At 50.5% G+C, this 20,154-nt stretch overlaps 1 protein-coding gene across 12 annotated transcripts in view; it reads left to right on the top strand.

The window, feature by feature from the left end:
- CASZ1 (castor zinc finger 1) overlaps positions 1-20,154 on the top strand; it is a 375,530-nt gene that overhangs the window by 249,585 nt on the left and 105,791 nt on the right. For 2 of the 12 annotated variants that reach the window (XM_053281213.1, XM_053281205.1), the window contains exon 1: positions 17,985-18,182. The exons of 7 other annotated variants lie outside the window; for them this stretch is intronic. In XM_053281213.1, coding sequence (XP_053137188.1) covers positions 18,134-18,182 — 49 coding nt within the window. In that variant the 5' untranslated portion in view covers positions 17,985-18,133. Of the gene's footprint in view, positions 1-17,983; positions 18,183-20,154 lie in introns of those variants that run through there. 3 more of the 12 variants (XM_053281215.1, XM_053281217.1, XM_053281216.1) reach the window with 3 other exon arrangements.

The raw sequence follows: 20,154 nt of genomic DNA, 5'->3' as shown, positions 1-20,154 counted from the left end.
CACCGATAGACACATATTTTATTGACAACTTTTTGCAATGTACAGAACAAATGAAAATGACTGGAAGTCAATATGATGGTAAATTTGCCATGCTATCCCGTAAATGGTCAGTGGCTGGGTTGTGTGGGTGGGGTTTTGGTTTTTTCCTTTTTCAAAAACCTTTATTTATTTGTGGTAGTCTCTTTCCTCTTCAGTGGTGTGTGTGTGTGTGTGTGTGTGTGTGTGTGTGTGTGTGAGAGAGAGAGAGAGAGAGAGAGAGAGAGAGAGAGAGAGAGAGAGAGAGAGAGAGAGATTTGGGTTTTCCCCCTAAAATATTTATCTATCTGTCAATCAGTCATCTTTATTTTGGTCTCTGACCAGCTTCACAATCTTGAGTACACAAATTCACAAAAACAGTAACATTCAAATACGAGTAGCATGCAGTCTTTTGTTTTGGTTTGTTAGTTTGTTTGTTTGTTTGTGATGGTCTCTTTCCCCTGGCCTTCTTTGTATGCCCTTCATGAGTGCTTTCCAGCACAGATAGAGAAACCTGAACTGGGGCCTTGTACTGAATCTCAGCAACAAGTGGTGGCTATAAATCAGGGCTTCATTTGAATGGGGGCTGACAATCAGGAATGGGCTGCAGTCTTGGGCGGCCATAGCCAAATCCAGACCTGGCTGTAGGGAGAGGTTTCAAACCTTGGGCCCCTCACGTTCATCCCTCCCTGGCAGCATCTCCGAGACAGGGCTGAGAGAGACTCCTGCCTGCAACCTTGGAGAAGCCGCTGCCAGTCTGTGAAGACAATACTGAGCTAGATGGACCAAGGGTCTGACTCAGTAGGAGGCAACTCCCTATGTTCCTATGACCTGGAAAAGTTGAAAGTGGTTGTGTAGAGGGCAAAAGGCCCTGCTCTGTGGATTCGGGAGGAGCAGGAATTGAAATCCTTGTTACTATTATATATTCTTGTTTCACTTTGTAAAGTACCAGAGGCCCCTGCCCTGAGGAGTTTACATTTGAGAAAGAGACACAAAGGAGACAATGGAGGAATGGGAGGGAAATGGAAGCGGGGTAAACAAGGGAAGAAATGCCCTTCTTTTAGTGATGCAAGCTTAGGCTTCATTGCAGTTGGGTTCTGGGGACTGAGAGATTAAAACCAAGGCTTTTTGGAAAATGTGTTCTTGAGAAGGGATAAGGAGGAAGACAGACAGACTGCATCACAGCTGAAGGTGGCAGTGCTGGAGAAATGGAAGCCAGGGGCAGAGATGAGGTAGACTAGCAGAAAAGGTTGTGGGGCGTGGGGTAGGTGGGGGACCAAGCCCGGAGAGACAAGCTCCCCTCTATTTCTACCAGGCCCGGCCAGTCCAGAGGCCGCACGCTGCTTGGCAATTGTGGGAGCTGGAATGGGGCCAAATGTGATGTTTAACCGAGCTGAGAATTCTGGGAAGAGAGATGCTGTGTCGAATCCCCGTGAGAAAAGTCAATGTCTCTGATCGAACGTGAAGACTCCCTTGACATCCCCGTGGACGGTCCTCCTCTCTTCAAGGTGCAGCACTGGGCATACTCCTGTAGGAGCAAAGATTTGGGAAGCGTGGGGTGACCGAGCGTAATTTCCATGAACCTTCTGGCACAACCCATAGCCCAACTGAGAGTCCAAGGACATGGAACTAAAATAGGCTGTTCTTCCCTGCTGGCTTCTTCCTCTGCTCCCTCCTTTATGTCACATCCTTGATTGTAACCCCCTTGGGGCAGGGACCTGTCCCGTCATGCATTGTACTGCACATCGGCAAACTAGACAGAGGAAAGTTAAACTTTCTCTTGCCCGCTGCAGTTTTTCGACGTTCTGCTGCCTGTTGTCAGCTGGGAGGGTTGTAAGAAGAGAGGATTGAGGGGAGCGAGAGGAGGCAAAGGAAGGAAGAGCAGGGATGAAAACAAGACAGCAGACAGGCGCTGGGCGGTGCTAAGTTAATTGATTGCTCTGCAACAGGCTGAACACTGTGTTATTCTGTCGCCGTGGCAACAACCCCCCAAAATTGTCAGCCTGTTTAGATGAAGTGAAGCGAAACATTGTCTAATTTGCGGCGATCCTGGTGTTTGTTTTCCTTCTGAGGGGGTGGGGACCCATTGATCTATTGTTTGTTCAAAACTCTTGCTCTGTTTTTTGTAATAATAAGGAGATGAAAAATTCAGAGGTGTTTGGAGGCGGAAACCACACACTACAATAAGATGGAGATTATTTCCTCGAGTCACCTTGGTTTCGTCACAAGGGCCAGGGAGGTGAAGAATAAAATACTTTTCCTTGCTCAACCTCAGTGGCGTGCAGAAGGGGAGGGTTGCAGGGAGAGGAGCCTTTTCGGATCTGCATCCAGAAATTCAGTTTAATGTTCAGAAATGGCTTGCTTGGGGTGTGGCGGAGAAGAATGGAAAAGAAAGCCATTGCCAATGAAAAGTGTGCTTTAGTTCCTCATCGCATTATTGGGTGCCAGGTGGGTGCCAGGCGCTGTACAAAAATAGACCAGGAATTGTCCCTAGCTCAGAGGGTTTGCGGTCTTTGTTGAGGGAGGACACAATTGCTTCCCTGGCTGAGGTGGGCAGACCTCAAGCCTGGAGGGTTGGCTTTATTTTTCACAAGAACCTGTGGCCAGGGCCAGATTCAAAACAGTGGCTCAGGGGGTGGCCAGTTACCTCCTGTGCCTAATCGGGGGGGACGGGGGACGGACGGATTCCCTTTTATTCTTGCTGCTGTTAATTAGGAGTCAAAAAAATCTTACTGATCTGCTTGCAAATCACCCAGCGATCCACCAGAAGCTCCCAGTCTCACTTCTTCCCACCCCACTTTACCAGTTTCCAAGGATCCAGAAACCCAACAGGTGCAGCTTCTTCCCAGCATGGAAATGCAGCAATAGGAAAAGCTGCACTTCTTGAATGCCTTTTTGTTGTGTGTCTCTGAAATATGTTTTCCCCACCACCACCAAAAGGCAGCAGCTATACGAGTGGTCAGTGATGATCGCTCATTTACATTTACCTGCTACAAAGGATTCTGAGCAGATGTGCCACTATGTGTGGACACATGATTAACAAAGGAGTAGTGAATGCATTGCATGCAGAGAGTCCAAAATCAGTTCCTAGCATCTCCTGTTAAAAGGATCAGGTCGAGGAGCAGGTGATGGGAGGAAGGCCCACCTGGAGTGGTCAGGCAGGGCCCCCTTTTACAACCCACCTCCCCAGGGAAACAGGTCAAAACCAGGTGGACTTGAAGACTAATGAGCATGGGGAAAGCCCTCTTCGCAGAACTGGGGCTCCTGTTCTTGAGCTCACCCTGGCCTCAGAAATATCAAGCCCGCTTCCTTTCCTCTTCCATCCCTGTTCCTATCAGACTGCATTCCGAGTTCTGCCTTTCTCAGAGTAATCCTCTTTGAAATCAGTGTGGCCTCTGCGGAACTATGCTAGAGATCATGTGGGCTCTTTGTGCAGCTTGCAGTCACTCAGCATAAAAGTCTTCAAAAATTCCCGTTAGGTGGGATGAGGCTGAGAGACAATGACCTCCCAGAGACCCACCCGGCTGGAAGTCCAGCAGGCAGAGCCAGGAACTGAACCCAGATCTCCTTTGTCAGAGTCCCACATGTTATCTGGTGGACTACAGTAGGGATGTGCATGGAACCGGTTCGGAGGCCCTTTATGGGCCTCTGAATCAGTTCGAAAGACCAGTGGTTCAGCCGGTTTGAAGGGGGGGATCTCTTTAAGGATGGGGGAAGGTGCTCTTACCCCTCCCACCGCATCTCCCTCATTGGCGCTGCCTTTTAAGATGGTTCGGCGGGGCGGCAGTGTACCTCCTTGCCGCCCTGGTGACTCCTCGGATCGGAAGGGACCAGAAGTTGCCGCTGCACGTGTGCACATTGCGATGTGTACACAAGCGAGTGTGATGTGTGCACACACAGTGGCAGCTTCCAGTCACTTCCGGTTTGAGGAGGCACCGGGGGCAGCAAGGAGATGTGCTCCTGCCCTGCCGGAGCGTTTTAAAAGGCAACGCTGGTGGGGAAAATGCGGTGGGAGGGGTAAGAGCACCCTCCCCTGTCCTGAAAGAGATTCCCCTCCACCTTCCTACCAGCAGGCACCGGTTCCATGCACACCACTAGACCACACCGGCTCAAGAACTGTCCACAATCCCAGGGAGAGTCCCACACTCTCAGCCAAGTCCCATCTCGTGCTCTCTCCGAAAACTCTGCCCTCAACCTTGATCCTCAAGATGACAGTTTTGGAATGGGTCTCCCAAGGCCAAGCAGGAATTGCAGAGAGGGCTACCAACATGGACAGGTCTGGCCTGTGTGTCTCCCGTGTCCATTGTTCTGCCTGCTTCCTTTCTTCTGGCTGCTGCTGCTGCTGCTGCTTCTTTTGCCTCTTCCCTTTCCCTCCTTTCTGTCCCCCTCATCCTGCCGTCTGTCACTCTCTCTGTCTTTCCCCCTTTCATTCGCTCTGCTGTTGCCTGCATTCCCATAGGGGTGCTTTGTGGGGCTTGGAGTTAGGGGCATTCATAAGTAGCGGGTGCTCCCTCGTTGTGACATCCACATGCCCAGTCCTAGAAGGGGTGGGCATTGTGGGGTTCAACTGCAAAAGTTTGAAGGGTGCACGTCTGTTTGTGTGTGTCGGTCCATGTGTGTGTGTGTGCGAAAGAGAGCACCAGCTGACTGGCAGAGCTGCTAGTAGAAACGAGGTGGTTATTGGCGTCAGAAAAAGCTAAATAACCCTGTAACTGGTATGAAGGTGAATTCATGGTCTGGTGAGCACTGAAAATACGAGAGTTCTCTAGACAGGCACTGCGGTGTGGGAAATAACAGCAGAGCAGCTCTGGAGAAAGCCTGGGCGGCCAAGGGCAGGGCATTGAGATGGAGGGGTCTGCTAACTGCTGCATGAGGCTGGCCCTCCGTCTTGCCACTAGAGCCGCTAACTTCCATTCCTTCAAAAAGAAGCCACAAGTTCCTAGGCCTCATGGTTCTGGAGAAGAGCTCGGAGACCTTTCCATGCCCTTCCGTTTGCCAAGCATTTCCAAGAGTGTGAATCGTGGAAATAGAATAAACAAACAAAGCAAACGTTTGCAGAGATAACTCCTACACAGATATAATCTCCTTGTAGGGAAAGGAAGAAAAACACATACACCCTCGTGTACCGAGTGGGGCACGAGAGTTTGTTTTTGCTGCGAGCGTGTGAGTTTGGGCATTTGATCATGGCGATGTCAAATTCTTCAGTAGCATCTCCAGTCTGATGGCACAGCTGGTTGATCCTGAATGGGTATCCTATCCCAGTAGAAAAGGGGTCACCCTTTGAATAGGCATCTGGTAGTCTGATTTCCAGACGTTTGCCTTTTTCCAGGGTGGGTGGCTTTAATTTGAGTGCACACAGTTTTATGCACGTCAGCAAATCCCCCATCCCCAGAATAAACAAGATTTAAGTGGCATAGATCTGATTAGATTGTGACTGGTGGGCCGGACCCCTCAGGAGATTCAGGTTTGGCCCAGGGGGGACCCTCAAGTTGCTGACCACTCTCACGGAGCCTTAGGCATGCTGGTTATCATAACCATTTCTGGGTGTAATTCTACTGCGCAGTTTCTGGGCTGGGTGGAGGCTCGATTCACTTTCTATAAACTGGATCCCTGCGGTAGAAAGCTGTCTTCCTTTTTCTTGGGGCTGGGGGTGTGTGGACTTGTCCTCTCCCCATGGAACTAAGGACGTGTGAGCTAGCCCACGTTCTGAGCCGTAGCCACCTTCATCTTTTCCGAAAGGGGCTCTGATGAACTTGTGGCAAGCAGCTCAGAATTCCACAAGGCCCATGTAACATTCCAGAGCGAGACGGCAACCTAGGTGTGCGGCTGGGCCAAGCACCAGCCCAGCCTCCTGTGCAATCCACAGTGGAGGCGAGAGTGCCAGCCAACCCGGAGCTTTTCTCTCTCCACTCCTGGCTTTGGACTTCTTCTCCTTTCCCCCACCTTACTCACTTATTTATTAAAATTCTCCTTCTTGCTTGGCATGGAGGAGTGGGGGATGGGGGGGGGAGGAAAATCAGAATGAGCAAAAGATTTAGTAACAATGCTGCAAATTGCAAAACTTTTATCCTTTGAATAATGTGTCACAGAAACTGATGGGTGATAAAGGGGGAGACAGAGCCCAGCCAAGAATCCGGCTGAGCCAGTTTCCCTTCTTTATTAAAGAAAAAAGCCAAGATAATTAACTTTTTTGTTTTGTTTGCGGGCGACTCCCCAGACTGGCAACTCCAGGGCGCCTGGCAAATGAAGCTTGGTATCAACTCCGCCAGAGTGGCATAGCAAGCAAGTCAGATCCGTGCCTCCTGACTGCCTCGAAACTGACGCAGGAAAAGCCGAGCTCTGTCAGTTTCAGGAGTGGGGGGGGGGGAGCCATTTCCAAGCAACAGACAGCAAAGCAGCCGTGGGGAGCCCTCCCCGTCAGGAGGAGCACCTCCGTTTCCCCAGCCTTCTTGTTGTGAGCCCATCCAAGCCAAAGAGTGAACAGTGTGAGTCTCCCTTAGTGGAACTCAGGTGGCATTCACATGCGCAAAAGCAAGCAGCGTCAGTTACCGTCCCTGTTCACACATCCTTGCAGTGCAGGAATGGGATTTGCTCCAGTGAAGGCTGTCGTGGCGGTTTCTTGTCCTTGGTGTGTACTAAGCAGGAAGTCTCCTTTTCCTCTAGGGAGGCGTCCTGAGAAAACAGGTGGGGCATCTCACACGATGCCTCCTTTCCCCTTGATTGGGGCAAAGGTCAGTTGGGATCCATAGAGATCGGCCCTGGCTGGCCTGCTACCAGTCGCTTCACTCCCAACCTCTATGTTCCTCACCTATAAATTAGGAGTATTAATGGCATGCCTTTACCAGGTCTTTGGGGAACTTTGCTGGTCAGTTTGAGAGTTTTGTGATAGACTGCCTGCTCTGTATTCACGCAGGTGTCTGTCTGTCCTTGTGTCTATCTGCAGATTATCCCAGTGGCTGCTGGCTCGTGGGGTATGTAGGCCATTGGCTCTGCCCCATGCTGCCATTTTGCATCTGGGTCCAGCTGATCCCTGCCCACCTCTTGACTGGAGAGAAGGGGGCGCTTCTCTCACCTCCCTCCCCATGGCGGTTTCAAAGAACCGGATTCTCTGCCACTGGCTGGCAGTGCAGAGGGTAGAGTTGTCCAAACCAAGGTTAACACAACAGACCTGGGATCCTGACAGCAGGCAGGCTCTTTGCAGTCAACCAATTCCAAAAACTACGACTACTATGAATATTTATATACCCAAATATCCTGTGAATATATCTATTCCAAAAACAGAGAGGATTCTGCTCTGGTTTGTGTGTGTGCATGTGTGTGCATGTGCGCATTTCAGCTTGAAACGCTTCACTTCCCTCTTCTAACCAGCATCCCCTGAAGCAGTGCAGAGAGCAGGAAATCAGTGTCTGATCCACAGGATCTTACCAGATTCCTTTTGTTTGTTTGTTTTAAAGGAAAGCATTATTTTGAGGTGGACAGATCCCTTCTGGTTGCTTTTCCAGCACACCGTCTGCCCTTCCTACCTTCCTCATGGCCTGTGCCCCCTATCGCCATTTGACAAAGGCTGAGTGTTTCTCCTCACGTGTGCTGGAAAGAGACTGGAAGGGTATTTTTCAAGGTTTCGCTTGTAATTTTTTTCCCCTTTTTGAAACGCAAGGATGTGTCATTTTTTTTTTGTTTCAATTTAGCATTGGAGAATTTTATAATTTAGTAATTAAAATCTCTGATAGGCTTTAGAAATTGCAGCTAATTGAATTTAATGGGAAGATGATTTTCAATTTTATTTGATTACCCGGACCCCTGGCATTGGTATTTATGGGAAAAAAATGGGAAATGTGCAGTGTGGGCTAAGATGGCATAATTGAATTAGGGCTAATCGGATTTCTTCGTCATGAATTTCACTATAATTTTCCTATAATTTTCCATTAGATATCTAGTTTACAAATATTCACAAAGAAATGAAGCTCTTTCGGAATGGAGATTGCTGGCTAACAGGATTATGAGGACGATGGCATGGCGGTGCTGGGCCAGGCTCCTTCAATAATGCAATCGCTACGTCTGCCTCACACTCCCCCCCATCTCACCTGCCCCCTTCCACTCCCTCTCCCTCCCCAGACCATTGGTAGAAACCCCAGCTCAGCCCCACTTCCTGACCTTCCATTTCTCTGACTCGGAGTCAGCTGTCATTCACACGTGCTGCTCACCTGAGCTCACATTTACTGTGTTAGTTGTGCAGAAGCAATAAACAGGGTTGAGACGGGATTGGCCCTTGGAAGAGGGCAGCAGGGCTTGCAAGGAGTCCTTTGAGATGTGTGCAGAGTGCCTTTCCCTTTCTGTGCTGAGTGATCTTTCTGAGGATAAATTGATCAGGGGAGGGTTTGCTAAGAGGGCTTCAGCCATGATACCTCTCTGCTTTATAAAAAGAACACTGTTGGATAGACCAGAAGGACCATCTAGGCCAGGCCTGCTCAACTTTGGTCCCCCAGCTGTTTTTGGACTACAACTCCCATAATACCCGGCCACAGTGGCCAATAGCCAGGGATTATGGGAGTTGTAGGCCAACATCTGCAGGAGGGCCGAAGCTGAGCAGCCTTGATCTAGGCCAATATCCTGTTTCCCACAGTGGCCAACCAGATGCCTCTGAGAAGCCTATAAGCCAATCAGGAAGGCAATAGCATCCACCCACCCCAACGGTTGCTCTCCCAGTGACTAGTAGTCATAGATATACTGCCTCTGAACCTGGAGTCTCCATTTTGTTGCCATGGTCTAGAGCCTCTGATAAGGCCTAGCCATGGATTGGCCAATTACCCTTTTACAGTCACTGATCATTGTTGCACCATATGGTGGCAAATACCACCAGTTAATTTTGTGCAGTGGTAAGAAAGACTTTCTGTCACCTCTCCTGATTCTACAGCTCATCAGTTTCATTGGGTGTCCCCCAGTTTTAGCATTATGGGCTAGGAAGGCCTGGTCACACAATGATTTAAATTGATTTAAAGATGGTAACCAGCATTGGCTTGATCGTGCAAAACCACCCTAAGATTTCCGATGTTGATCTGTGTCCCGAAATGAATATGAGATTCCCAACTTGGCATGGGTTCACACAATCATGTGAATGTCAGTTACTAACTACCAACTTTAAATCTAGAGTTGAGCAAACCAGGCCGAAGAATAAATTCATTCTCTTTCCCCCGCTCTCCACTTTCTCTGCCAGGATTCATTGCCATACGCTGTGATGACGACCACTAGGTTGGATGCTTTTAATAAAAAAATAATTGGACAAATTCATGGAGGAGGAGAGCTCTGTGAGTAGCCATGATAGCAAAGCGGAAACTCCTTGTTCAGCAAAATGCGATACTGCCAAGTTTCTGAGCAGACAACAGAGGGTGATGTTGGTTTCCATGCCTTGCTTGTGAGCTTCCTGGAGGGATCTAGTACTAGAAATGGTGCTGGGTTAGATGGACCTTCTGTACATCTCTCATGTCCTCTCATCCTGTTGTGCTAGGCGTTGCTACCTACCTTGTGGTCTGTACCACCTGCACCAACCCTGCAGCAGCCCCAGACTGGGTATCCGATGTGCACTTCCTGCCTGATCTTTCCTGGGCATCCATTGCACCAGCATCTGTGATGCACCATCTCCTGTGCACACTTGGCTGACATTTCGCATGATTGGCTCCAAGGTGCGTCCCGTGCACCTCTCTTTCTTGTGTAACCTGCTTAGCTGACACTTTTCACACAATCATCTGCATTCCGCTTTGGCTAGACCTGAGGGAGTCTCTTTCCAGCGGCTTGAAAATAGTTTATTCAACCTGTTCCTTTGCCTGGAGACACACATCGCTCATGCACTTGTTTTCCACTGCAAGATAACTGGGCTGTAAAGAATCTCTCCTCTGACAGAGCCGTTCCACTGGAGCTGCTTAGTTTGTTTCTCTGTTGCCCCCTTTGCAAATCACCAAACACCTTCCCCTGCCTGAAGTCATCGCTTTTGCTTTGGGGAGAGTCTCGTGCTTCACAGGCGTGAGGTTCGGTTCCTGGCAACTCCAGTTTAGAGAGCTCAAGTGACAGGGCTGGGGAAAACCCCTGCAGCAAAATAAAAGTGCATATGCCCTGAAAGATTGTAAAACGGAAGAGCAAATGACAGAGTCCCAAACTGCGGAGCTGCCAGCAGCCTAGCGATCTGGCAGGAGGAGCTATTCCCCAGGACTAGGGCTGGAGAAGCATCTGAAGCTGCCTTTTACTGAGTCAGACACTTGGTCTGCCTAGCTCAGTGGTGATCTCTCTGGTCTGTGACTGTAAGACTGACTGACTGACTGGCAGTGACTTTGCAGGGTTTTTGAACAGGGGCTTCTCCTAGGAGATATCGGAGACTGAACCCAACTGTTGCTCAGATGAAGGCCGGACCTGCCCTGGAAGCACTAACAGCCCTCACAAGTCAAGGATGCCTTAGTGGTCAGAGCCGCTTTGGAACCAGCAAGGGCATCATAGCCCTGGTTCACTAGAGCACCTCGCTACAGCAGGCAGCAGAACACAGATCAGGAGGTTTCTGGTTCCAGCCCTGGTAGCTCCTGACCAAATGCCAGGGTTAGGAAAGGTGTCTCAGCCGGGCCAGCAAGCTGTGTGCCAGATCACCCTTTCCCGCTCAGGAGTAATGTGGTCCCATGCCTCACAGCAGTTGGACATCAGTGGGGCAACCTTCTCTTTCCATCAAGGAGAAATACTTTGGGAGCTTCCAAAGCTCACCTCTTTGAGGAGGAATTTTACAAGCCCCAAAGATCTTCTCTAAGCCCGGGCTTGGAGACGCTTGCCAGCCTCTCTGCATGTGTGTGCATCTCAACCTGTTCAGCCTCTTGCTTTCTTCCCCAGTCTTTCCCTGTCATGTCCTGGACAGATTTCCCTTGTGTTTTTGTAATTGCAAGCTAACTCCTTTTTACATGGAGCATTGAGCAAGGAACTGGTTCTCTGTCATACGGGAGACATGAGCTGCAACCCACAGAAGGATCTGTCTCACTTTTACCCCTGCCTGACTGGGAAAGATGGCATTCCAGCCCTGAAAGGATTGGCAAGCTGCCTCCATCTGGGGTCTTGGGTACTGTGGATGGGGAAGAGAAGGTGGTGGTGGTGGTAGTGAAGGACTAGCAAGTGCTGTGGGTTGGGCTCTTGCCACCTTTCCAGCCCACTGGCTCTGGGGGCCCTGCCCTGATCACTGATACTTGGCACACTGGTCTTTGGCAATGCCTGTCTGCCGTGTCATGCCCATGAAGCAACTGAAACCAAATTGAGGAGGGAAAGAGGAGGAATTGGAGGAAAAGGGAGCACAGAGCTGTCTGCTCCTCCTGACGCCCAGGCCCCGAGGCCTCCAGGCGTCTCCCTTGATGTAATACAAATCAAGCAAAAAAACAAATTGGCTAAAAGAGGGCAACGCTGTTTGCCTAATAGATTTTGAGAGAGGCAGGCAGGCAGGCAGGCTTCTCAATAGATTATGGAACCTGATTCCTTAGAGATGTGATTTGGTTTATTGGGGGGGGGGGAAGCATAGTCAACTCTGAGAAGTGTTGAGGAGAAGGGCAGACATAAGAAGAGGTCTCCATCAGACCAGAGCCCCATTAAAACTTAGCATCTCTTTCCCCCCACAATGCTTTTGTGAGAACTAAAAAGCTGAAGACCCTTTAGCCTTTCCTCTGAGAAGTACACCAGCCCCCTGTTCATTTTTGGCACCCTTTTTTACACTTCTCCCAGCTCGACAATACCTGGTATGGAAGGGTGAGATGCTGGAATATGATAGGAGAGTCCCATTTGTCCCTTCAGTTTGCCTGCTCTTCGTGTAGGGCAGAGACACAAGTCTAAAACACTTGCTTGAGCACCTTGGCTGACCAAAGCTCATGGATGTGTTTTCTGCTCATTTTCAAATGCTTGTCTCTCTTGCACACAGTACGCTAGCATCACACAGGCACAAGCTAGACCCACCATGACTCTTTAATGTGCAAAATGGCCCCTTGATTCCCCATCCCATTTCCCAGCAAATCCCGATTGGCTTCCAGCCTGGCTTCTTGATTGGCTGCAGGTATTATATAAGCTTCCAGATCTGTTAGTCCTAAGCCATCTTCTGCTGACTTCTCCCACCCTCTGCTCCTAAAGCCCCTTGGACTAGCTCCCAAGTCCTGCCTGCCTTCTCTGCACCAGCCCTCATTCCTGGAGCTCCGGAAGGGCCCGCCTCTGCCAAACCCCGCACGGTTTCAGAAGGCAGTGTCGATCCTGCCTGATCAGATTCTCTTTTAATGGATTTAAAACTTCAAGAAGACTTTGAGTGGATTTTGAGCTACTCTTTTTTTATTTGTTGGGGGTTTATTGGATAGTTTTACTACGGCTTCTTCTATTTGTTTTGCCTGGAATCCCAAGAATGAGGCAGTGTGTTAATTCTCTTCAAAGAAACACAGCCTAGAGAAGGTCTGGGGTTGGAGGCAGCCATTTGGCATGAGGCAAAACCTAGGAAGCTGCCATATACCGAGTCAGACCATAGGTCCATCTAGCTCAGTTTTGTCTATGCAGACTGGCAGTGGCTTCCCCAAGGTTGCAGGCAGGACTGACTCTCAGCCCTGTCGTGGAGATGCTGCCAGGGAGGGAACTTGGGACCTTTTGCATGCAAGCCGGCAGATGCTCTTCCCGGAGCGGCTCCATCTTCCCAGGAAAAGATCTTCCAGTGCTCACACATGTCGTCTCTCATTCAAATGCAAACCAGGGCAGACCCTGCTTAGCAAAGGGGGCAAGTCATGCTCGCTACAACAAGACCAGCTCTCTTCCCAAGCCTCCCAAACGGGGCTTGGCTCTTCGACACGGCTTTGGGGGATGGCGGCAAACACCCTCGATGCTCTTGCCCCCGCGCCTCTGGTGTCTCCCTAGCATTTATTTTTAGCTTGGGAGCCCCTTCGGGACAGGGAACCACCATCTCCTCCCTTTTGCAACGTCAGCTGCTTTGTGATCCTGTGTTGAAACGCAACATGCAAAGCATTTTTAATACTGATCGTTACCCCGAGCGGATGCAGGATGCCTCTTCATCACAGCGGACAACATGCCTGACTCCCCACACATCAGGCATTAGTGGGGAAAGGACTCCAGATGGGAGGATTTAATTTCTGTCACCATGGATCGAACCCGGGGTCCCTGTCATCTCCCAGGCAGAGACCTTTCCAGGGCTTGGCAGCGGCCGAGCAACAGTCAGATCCAAAGGCCAGCAAGCGCACAGGTCTGGGCAGAGACCCATGGCCTCGGTCCTTAGCATGTCCAAGCGCCAGGTGCTGTCCAGAACTGAGAAGGGTGGCAGCACCTGGCTGTACTGCTGAGAACGTGATGGACAAGGCAGCGGGGGCGGGCGGGCGGGCGGGCAGCAGCGGGGGCTTGTGACGAGTGGCAGAGACGGCTGCGCGGTTGGAAAGTGGCTGAACTTTGCCATCGGGAGGGATCCGGCCTCCCTTGAATGTGTTCTCACATGTGAGCAGTGCAGTGTGCACGGTGCCAGAGCAGGCCGAGGGCAGAGAGGCCCTTCAGCATCCGGGATATTGATCGGCTTTTGCAGAAGCTTGTCACATAATGTCCCCTGCTTGTCTCCTGCACCCCCCAGGCAGAAACCTGGACTGCCTTTCCTTTTACTGGGGGGTGGGAGTGGGAGTGGGGTGTGTGTGTGTACATAGCTGCATACGTGGATTTCTTTTCCTCCTCTTTTGCAGGCTGTCTGGTGGTGGGGGGATTATTTTATTCAAAGGAGGAAAGAATGTGAGCGAGGGTTTTGAGGTGTGTTGGGTAAATAGACCTAAGCCGCTCTCTTTTAAAACAAACGGACAGATTATTTACCTGATTAAATAGGTATTTTGTGATGGTTGGGGGCAGGTGTTGTTTTTCCTTTAAACATCCGGTACTTGACTGGGTGGATTCTGCAAGGACTGGACTCAAAGTTGGGGTGGGGGGCAGGGGAGGAATGGCACAGCCAGTTTCCCAACCCATAAAAGAAGCAAACTGCTAAACGGCTCAGGGGAACTCCTTTGTGCCCAGCATGCAGCAGGATGGGAATCAGCAAGGTTTAGGAGAACACTGGTCCTCCAGCTGGGTCAGACACCTAGGATGGCCAATGGCTGCACAGCAATCCTTCCACTGGAATTTGTGCCACACTTAATGGGGTGTATTGCAGCCCCACCCTGATAGTATGATCCCATCCTTAAAGAAAAGTGGGAATTGACGGGATAGAGGTTTACACCTCATAGGTGCTGCAAGCTCCGTGTGGCCCGCTCGGCAGCATGCTCAGGATGGGAGAAAATAAGGGCTTCTCTGTGCAGTACATAATTGGCCTGTGGAATTCATTGCCACAGGATGTTGTGGAGATCACCATCATAAGTGGCTCTTCAAGATAAACTCAGGTAGATAGGTAGGTGTATCAGTCCTTCTTAGCCACAGGAGCTAAGAATAGAACCTCCAGAGCAAGTTCTGGCTCTGATTATCAGATGCTGAGGCCAAGTCCTAGGCACTGGTTGCTGCCTTCCTCCCTGGTTGTGGGCTTCCTAGAAGTATCTGGTTGGCCGCGGTTAGAAAGAGGAGGCTCCTGATCTCATCCAGCAGGGCCGTCCTTCTATTGGCTTGTCCTCAGGAGGAGAGCTGGTCTTGTGGTGGCAAGCATGAATTGTCCCCTTTGCTAAGCAGGGTCCACCCTGCTTGCATTTGAATGGGAGATTGCATGTGTGGGCACAGTCAGGTATTCCCCTCAGGGGATGGGGCTGCTCTGGGAAGAGCAGAAGGTTCCAAGTTCCCTCCCTGGCAGCATCTCCAAGATAGGTCTGGGAGATACTCCTGCCTGCAACCTTGGAGGAGCTGCTTCCAGCCTGTGTAGACAATCTGGAGCTAGATGGACCAAGGGTCTGAATCAGTATATGGCAGCTTCCTATGTTCCTCCTCTTGTCTGCGCCATGGCTCCAGAGCATCATCACGTTTGCCTTGTGTTTTTCTCTTCCAAGGCAACCAGGTGAGAATCTAGCCCAGCAGGTCCTGGCCCCTTTGGTCTGAGAGGGCACAGCAGTGGCTTCCAGACCAGAAGGGTTGACACACTGGTGGCGTGCCTGCCATCTGTGGGAGGAGAGCCCTGGTGTGAGGGCACATTTTTGCATAATTTTCCACCCGGGCTGGGGGGCTTTGTTCTTGTGGTGGACAGAAACAATAAGCCAGTGACAAAAGCAGAAACTCAACCCCATTCCTTCTCTCCCACCCCCAAATGAAGCACTCACCCCCTTTTTATGCAAAACACCTCACAAACACAACTGTGCTTCCGTTTATTTTTCATTTTTGTTGTTTTGTTTTAAATCTCCATTGAGTGATCCCTTAAGCAAAATGTTAAAGATCCATTAGTTCATGTTTGCTCAGTGCGCCTGAGCTAAATTCTTCTCTTGTTGACACGGACGTGAATCTGGAGCCAAACCCTTTGGGAGTTGCCATCTTTGTTGAGGCCAGATCAGGGCATCTCCAGAGCTTGAGACGGTGGTGTGTGGATGCTGGCTGGTGAGGGCTTGTGCCCCATCAAATTTGGAAACGTTTGGGAGAGCTCTGTCACTGGCTACGCTACCTGGGCAAAGAGGCACTTTGTCAAGCTGTGGGCCTTTTGCATTGCGCAGGCGGAGGACGGTCTCTAGCGAACCCAGCGGAGTTTCCCTCCTCCGAGTGGCTGCTGCTGCTGCTGCTCTCTCCCTTATCTGTGTTTTTCTATTTGGAAGAGTGCGCCATTTTGTCATTCCTTTGGCTTGGTAAACTGCTCTGTGGACGTCTTTGGGTTGAAAAGCAGTCTGCAAATGCTCTCAATCAAAATGTTAAGCATAATAGCTGGAGAGAATCTCTGTGTTCAGAGGCAGTGTGCCACTGTCCATCCGTGGCCAGGGACACACAGTGGGAGGAGACTCTTGCCTTCCTTCTTGGCCCAGCTTCGGGGCTTCCTGGAGGCCTCTGGTTGGCCACTGTGAGAAACAGGGTGCTGGACCTTTGGCCTAATCCAGTAGCACTCTGCTTACATTCTCCCGGTCTTTAAAACCAGTGGGATTGGCACAAAAGCATGGCCACAGCGATGCCCCAGAAGGTCAACTTGCCTACCAAAGAACCCTTGCCTGCAAAGGATCTTGGGACGTGTTCCAAGATGCACACTCCTCTTGTGCAGGGCACTGCCCAGCCCTGTTGAACCTCACTGTTGCTCTGCATGAATGGAGAGCCTGCCCCAGCATTCCCCTGTGGTTGCCCACTGCAGGCCAGGATCAGTGAATGGACAGTGGGTGTTTGAGAAAAGCACCTTCCCCATAGTTGTTGTTCCCCACTGCTGTGTCAAGGGACCCCTGGTAAACTCCCAGGGAACAATATTGTTCCCTGCACCCAGGGAGTCCAACCCAGTGAGCCGGAACTGCATCCAAAGTTGAAATCTCTGGGTTGCCTTCAACTTAAACTGGATCCAAGCGCCTGAACACAAAATGTGGGCAAGTTGTTCAAAAGAAGTGGTTCGGTACTCAGGCACTCAGCGTCTGGTTGTGTGGTTTTTACGGTGTTTGTTTTCCTGAGTTTTGTTCTGTTGTATGTGTTCTTTGTACAAACCAGTTTTAAAAAAACAGTGTGTTCCCAACTTAAAAGTTATTGTATTTTATAGCATGACACTGCAAATGAGAGAGCTGGATATGGTTTTGCATAAAGTGTATCTAAACCAGTTTAAAGCTGATTCCAAGTGTCTGAACCAGTTACTGAAGTTAGGGTTAGAAGAAGCTGGGATGGAGAAGCAGTCTTGTGGTAGTGAGTGTGAATTGTCTCCTTTGCTAAGCAGGGTTTGCCTTGGTTTGCATTTGGATGGATGACTACATGTGAGTACCATTGGCTGTAAGATATTCCCCTTAGGGGATGGGGCAGTAGCTCCGTGGCAGAGCATCTGTTTTGCATGCAGAAGGTCCCAGCTTCAGTCCCTGGCAGCATCTCTAGGTAGGACTGGGCAAGATCTTGACCTGACACTTTGGAGAGCTGCTGCCAGTCAGTCTTGGCATTAGTAAGCTAGATGGACCAGCAGCCTGACTCAGTAGACAGCAGCTTCCTATGTTGCTTCTCTCTACATCACCAGCACTATTGCCTGTAACATCGCTGCGTCAAATTCCATGGAGCAGTCAGAATAGTAGGAAATGTCCTGCTGGGTGTGTGGGGAAGGGGAAGAGATCACATGTTCTCGGGGCAAACTTTGGCGCTACCAGGACTCGGCGAACATGGCGTTCCCCACCTTGGAAGTCACGGCTCTGAGCAAATTGTGAGGGGCCTGCGTGCAGCAGGCAAGAAACAACGGGTGGCGGGTTTCCTTTATGGCCGGCGGATGGTGGGGCAGGCCTGGAAGCCACTTAGGACACCAGCCGAAGTGCATTTACTCAGAAGTCAGCCCTTTAGTGCTCAGCAGGACTTGGGGCTGCAGCTTTAGCTGGGAGTGATGCACGCCTCCTCCACAGCCCAGATGTGCCGGATCTGGATGGAGGCGGGCAGGCGGAGTGCTGGCTTCCACTGGGCGCCCTGTCAGCCTGCGTTGCAGCACATGCATTCATGTCCTCTTCCTCCTTTGGGGGTCAGATTCCCGCCTCTGCAGCCAGGCCAGTAAGGGCAAGCCCCTAGCCAGCAACCCTGCCTGGCTTGGGGAGTGTGTTTCCCTCTCCCTTTCCATCTCTGCCTCCTCCGCACACACACACACACGCACACCCCACCGCTTTCTTGCTCTCTCTGGAAACTGAGCCGCCTGGCTTGCTGGGAGCTGCTTCCCCCTCGCCATCCTCCTTCCTCCGAGACAGCCAGGCAGGGACTGAGCCGCCGCCGGTGTCGGGAGGACGCCCTGGTCTCTTTCACCTGCCCTCCAGCCAGTAGGAGGGGAGGCTGGGCAGGTGGGCGTGGCCCCGGGACTAGGCCGGCCTGCCAATCACCGTCACTTCTGACACCAGACCGCTCCCCCTTCCTACTCTCCGCCACTGAACTCTCTGGTGCCCAAGTGGATTCCCAGGGAGGACCGTCAGCAGCAATGACATCAGTATTTTGAACCAACTTGTTATTCGGGGAGCAATCAGTTGCAATTAGGTATTAATTAAGTATTATGAAAGTTGATTATTTAAGTGAATTCGGCTTTCGTCTCTCCGACTATGGTAAGTACAGCACATTTCTGTTTTTCCTGGTCTGCTCGGGTTTTTTCCTACTTTGTAACAAAAAGTGGGGGGGGGAGGACAAACCCCCCGACTCCTTCTCCTTTTCATTCTTGTTTCTCCTCCTTCCTCCATGTGGGTGTCTTTGCGCGCTCGCTCTCTTTCCCCTTCCTTCTTTTCCCCGGCCGGTGCTGCGGAGCGAGCGTCTCTCTTCTGGGGATGACGGCCAGCCGGCAGGGCTCGGTTGTCTATAAATAGTTTCCCTTTTAGTTTAATAAAACTAGCCAGCACAGCTCATGAGTTTCATATTTCCCTCCGACTTGAAGCTTGTTGGGTTTGTTTGTTTGTTTGTTTAAGGAGACTGATGAGAAACCTCTACATTCCCTCTCCCCCTGCCCCCAGTTTCTTTTTAAGAAAACTTTTTTGTGTGCGGCTAGTTGGGGAGAAGTTGAAAATGGGGTGGGTGGGGGTTGAGAATTGTTTGACGCGCAATGGGTCGCTGGGTACTTGGTGGAATCAAAGTGGAGGGAGCCGGTGCTGTTCAAAACTGCCTGCCATATGTTAACTTTCTTTGGAGAGGCGTCCCGAGACGTTCCAGGCAGATGACAGAGAAATCCTGAAATGCTGCAAGGGTAGCAGCCGGGGTTTCTTTTCTTTTTCTTTTTCTTTTCTTTTTCTTTTCTTTTTCTTTTCTTTTCTTTTCTTTTCTCGGGGCATGGATCTGTCAGGTGCAAAGCAAGGTGGGAATGCGAAAGCTGTTTCACTTTTCTTTTGCTTGTTTTACGGAAGTCCTCCCCCCCTCCCTCCTCCTCCTCCTCCCTCTACCCCCAGCGTTTGTGATTTGGGGAGCTTGAAAAGAGTTATTTCTGCCACTTCGAGGGGGTCTCCTCTTCAGAGGATTCCCGATCTGGGATCTGTTTGTGTCACCGCTAATGAGAGCCCAGCTTCATCCAAGGCCCAGGCCGGGTTATGGCAGGGGAGCAGCATACCGAAAAGGAGGAAGTTTATGGGGTTTTTAAACAGACAGTGGATTTGTCTTCTTTGCCACGCATGTGTTTCCTTCCCCAAATATTAGTTTTCTTGCCTCCCCTGTTAATTATCTCTCCCCCCCCCCCAAGCTTCCTCATCCTGTCCGTAAAGGTTGCCTGTCAGGTTCTCTCGGTGGTGCTGTCTAAATGAAAAGGAATTTTAATTTATTTGGGACAAGCTGGTGACGGATGAGGAGGCTGCTTATTACATTTAATGAGCCTTTCCCTCGCACCTTGACTGGATTGTTTTCATCCTCCCCGTGCAAGATTTATTAGGAGGGTCCCATCCACCACTTTGGTCTACGGGGCAGCTGATGATCATGTCAGGTCACTTTCTGGTTGTACAGGCCAGGGCAGAAGATTTCCTATCATTTGAGTTTCCCGTGGCCCAGTCTGGGGTGGTGTTTGCAGCAGGAGTAAGGGGTGGGATGCGTGGCCTGGTGTCAGGCCGCGTCACGGGTTTGGGATTGAAGGAAGGGAAGCACTTAGGCCTCCAACATCACAACCCGGGATCGCAGTTTGGTGTCATTCTCAAGTGACTTTGTGGTCCTAGATTTTTGGAAGCTCACGGTATTGCATTTCAGACCACTTCCATGCATTTTGGTATTGACCAGATTCATCCAGGGCCCAATTTTCCCTGGGGAAAATTCTCTTGAGAGTGAATTTAGGCCATGTAACAAACGCTGACAAAAACAAAAGCAGCCTTTCTTTAAAACATTGCCTTAATCAGCCTGGAATAATGGTCATCTTCTGGTTCTCCGGCCATTAGAATCTGGTTCTCTGGCCATTACAATCCCTACTTCACACTTAAGCCGGACCTTGAGAAAAAATGTCCCACAGCTTTACCCCTCTTTAACTCCTCTTTCATTCTTATACCAGTGGGTTACAGTGTGTTCGGGGTAAGTGATCTCAATTACATCCTTATCACAATGAAAACCCTCCCTCCC

The sequence above is a fragment of the Hemicordylus capensis genome, chromosome 16 (assembly GCF_027244095.1).
Source record: "Hemicordylus capensis ecotype Gifberg chromosome 16, rHemCap1.1.pri, whole genome shotgun sequence".
NCBI classification, from domain to species: Eukaryota; Metazoa; Chordata; class Lepidosauria; order Squamata; family Cordylidae; genus Hemicordylus; species Hemicordylus capensis.
Note: the sequence above shows the minus strand (reverse complement) of the source record. Positions and strands in the feature narration are given on the sequence as shown.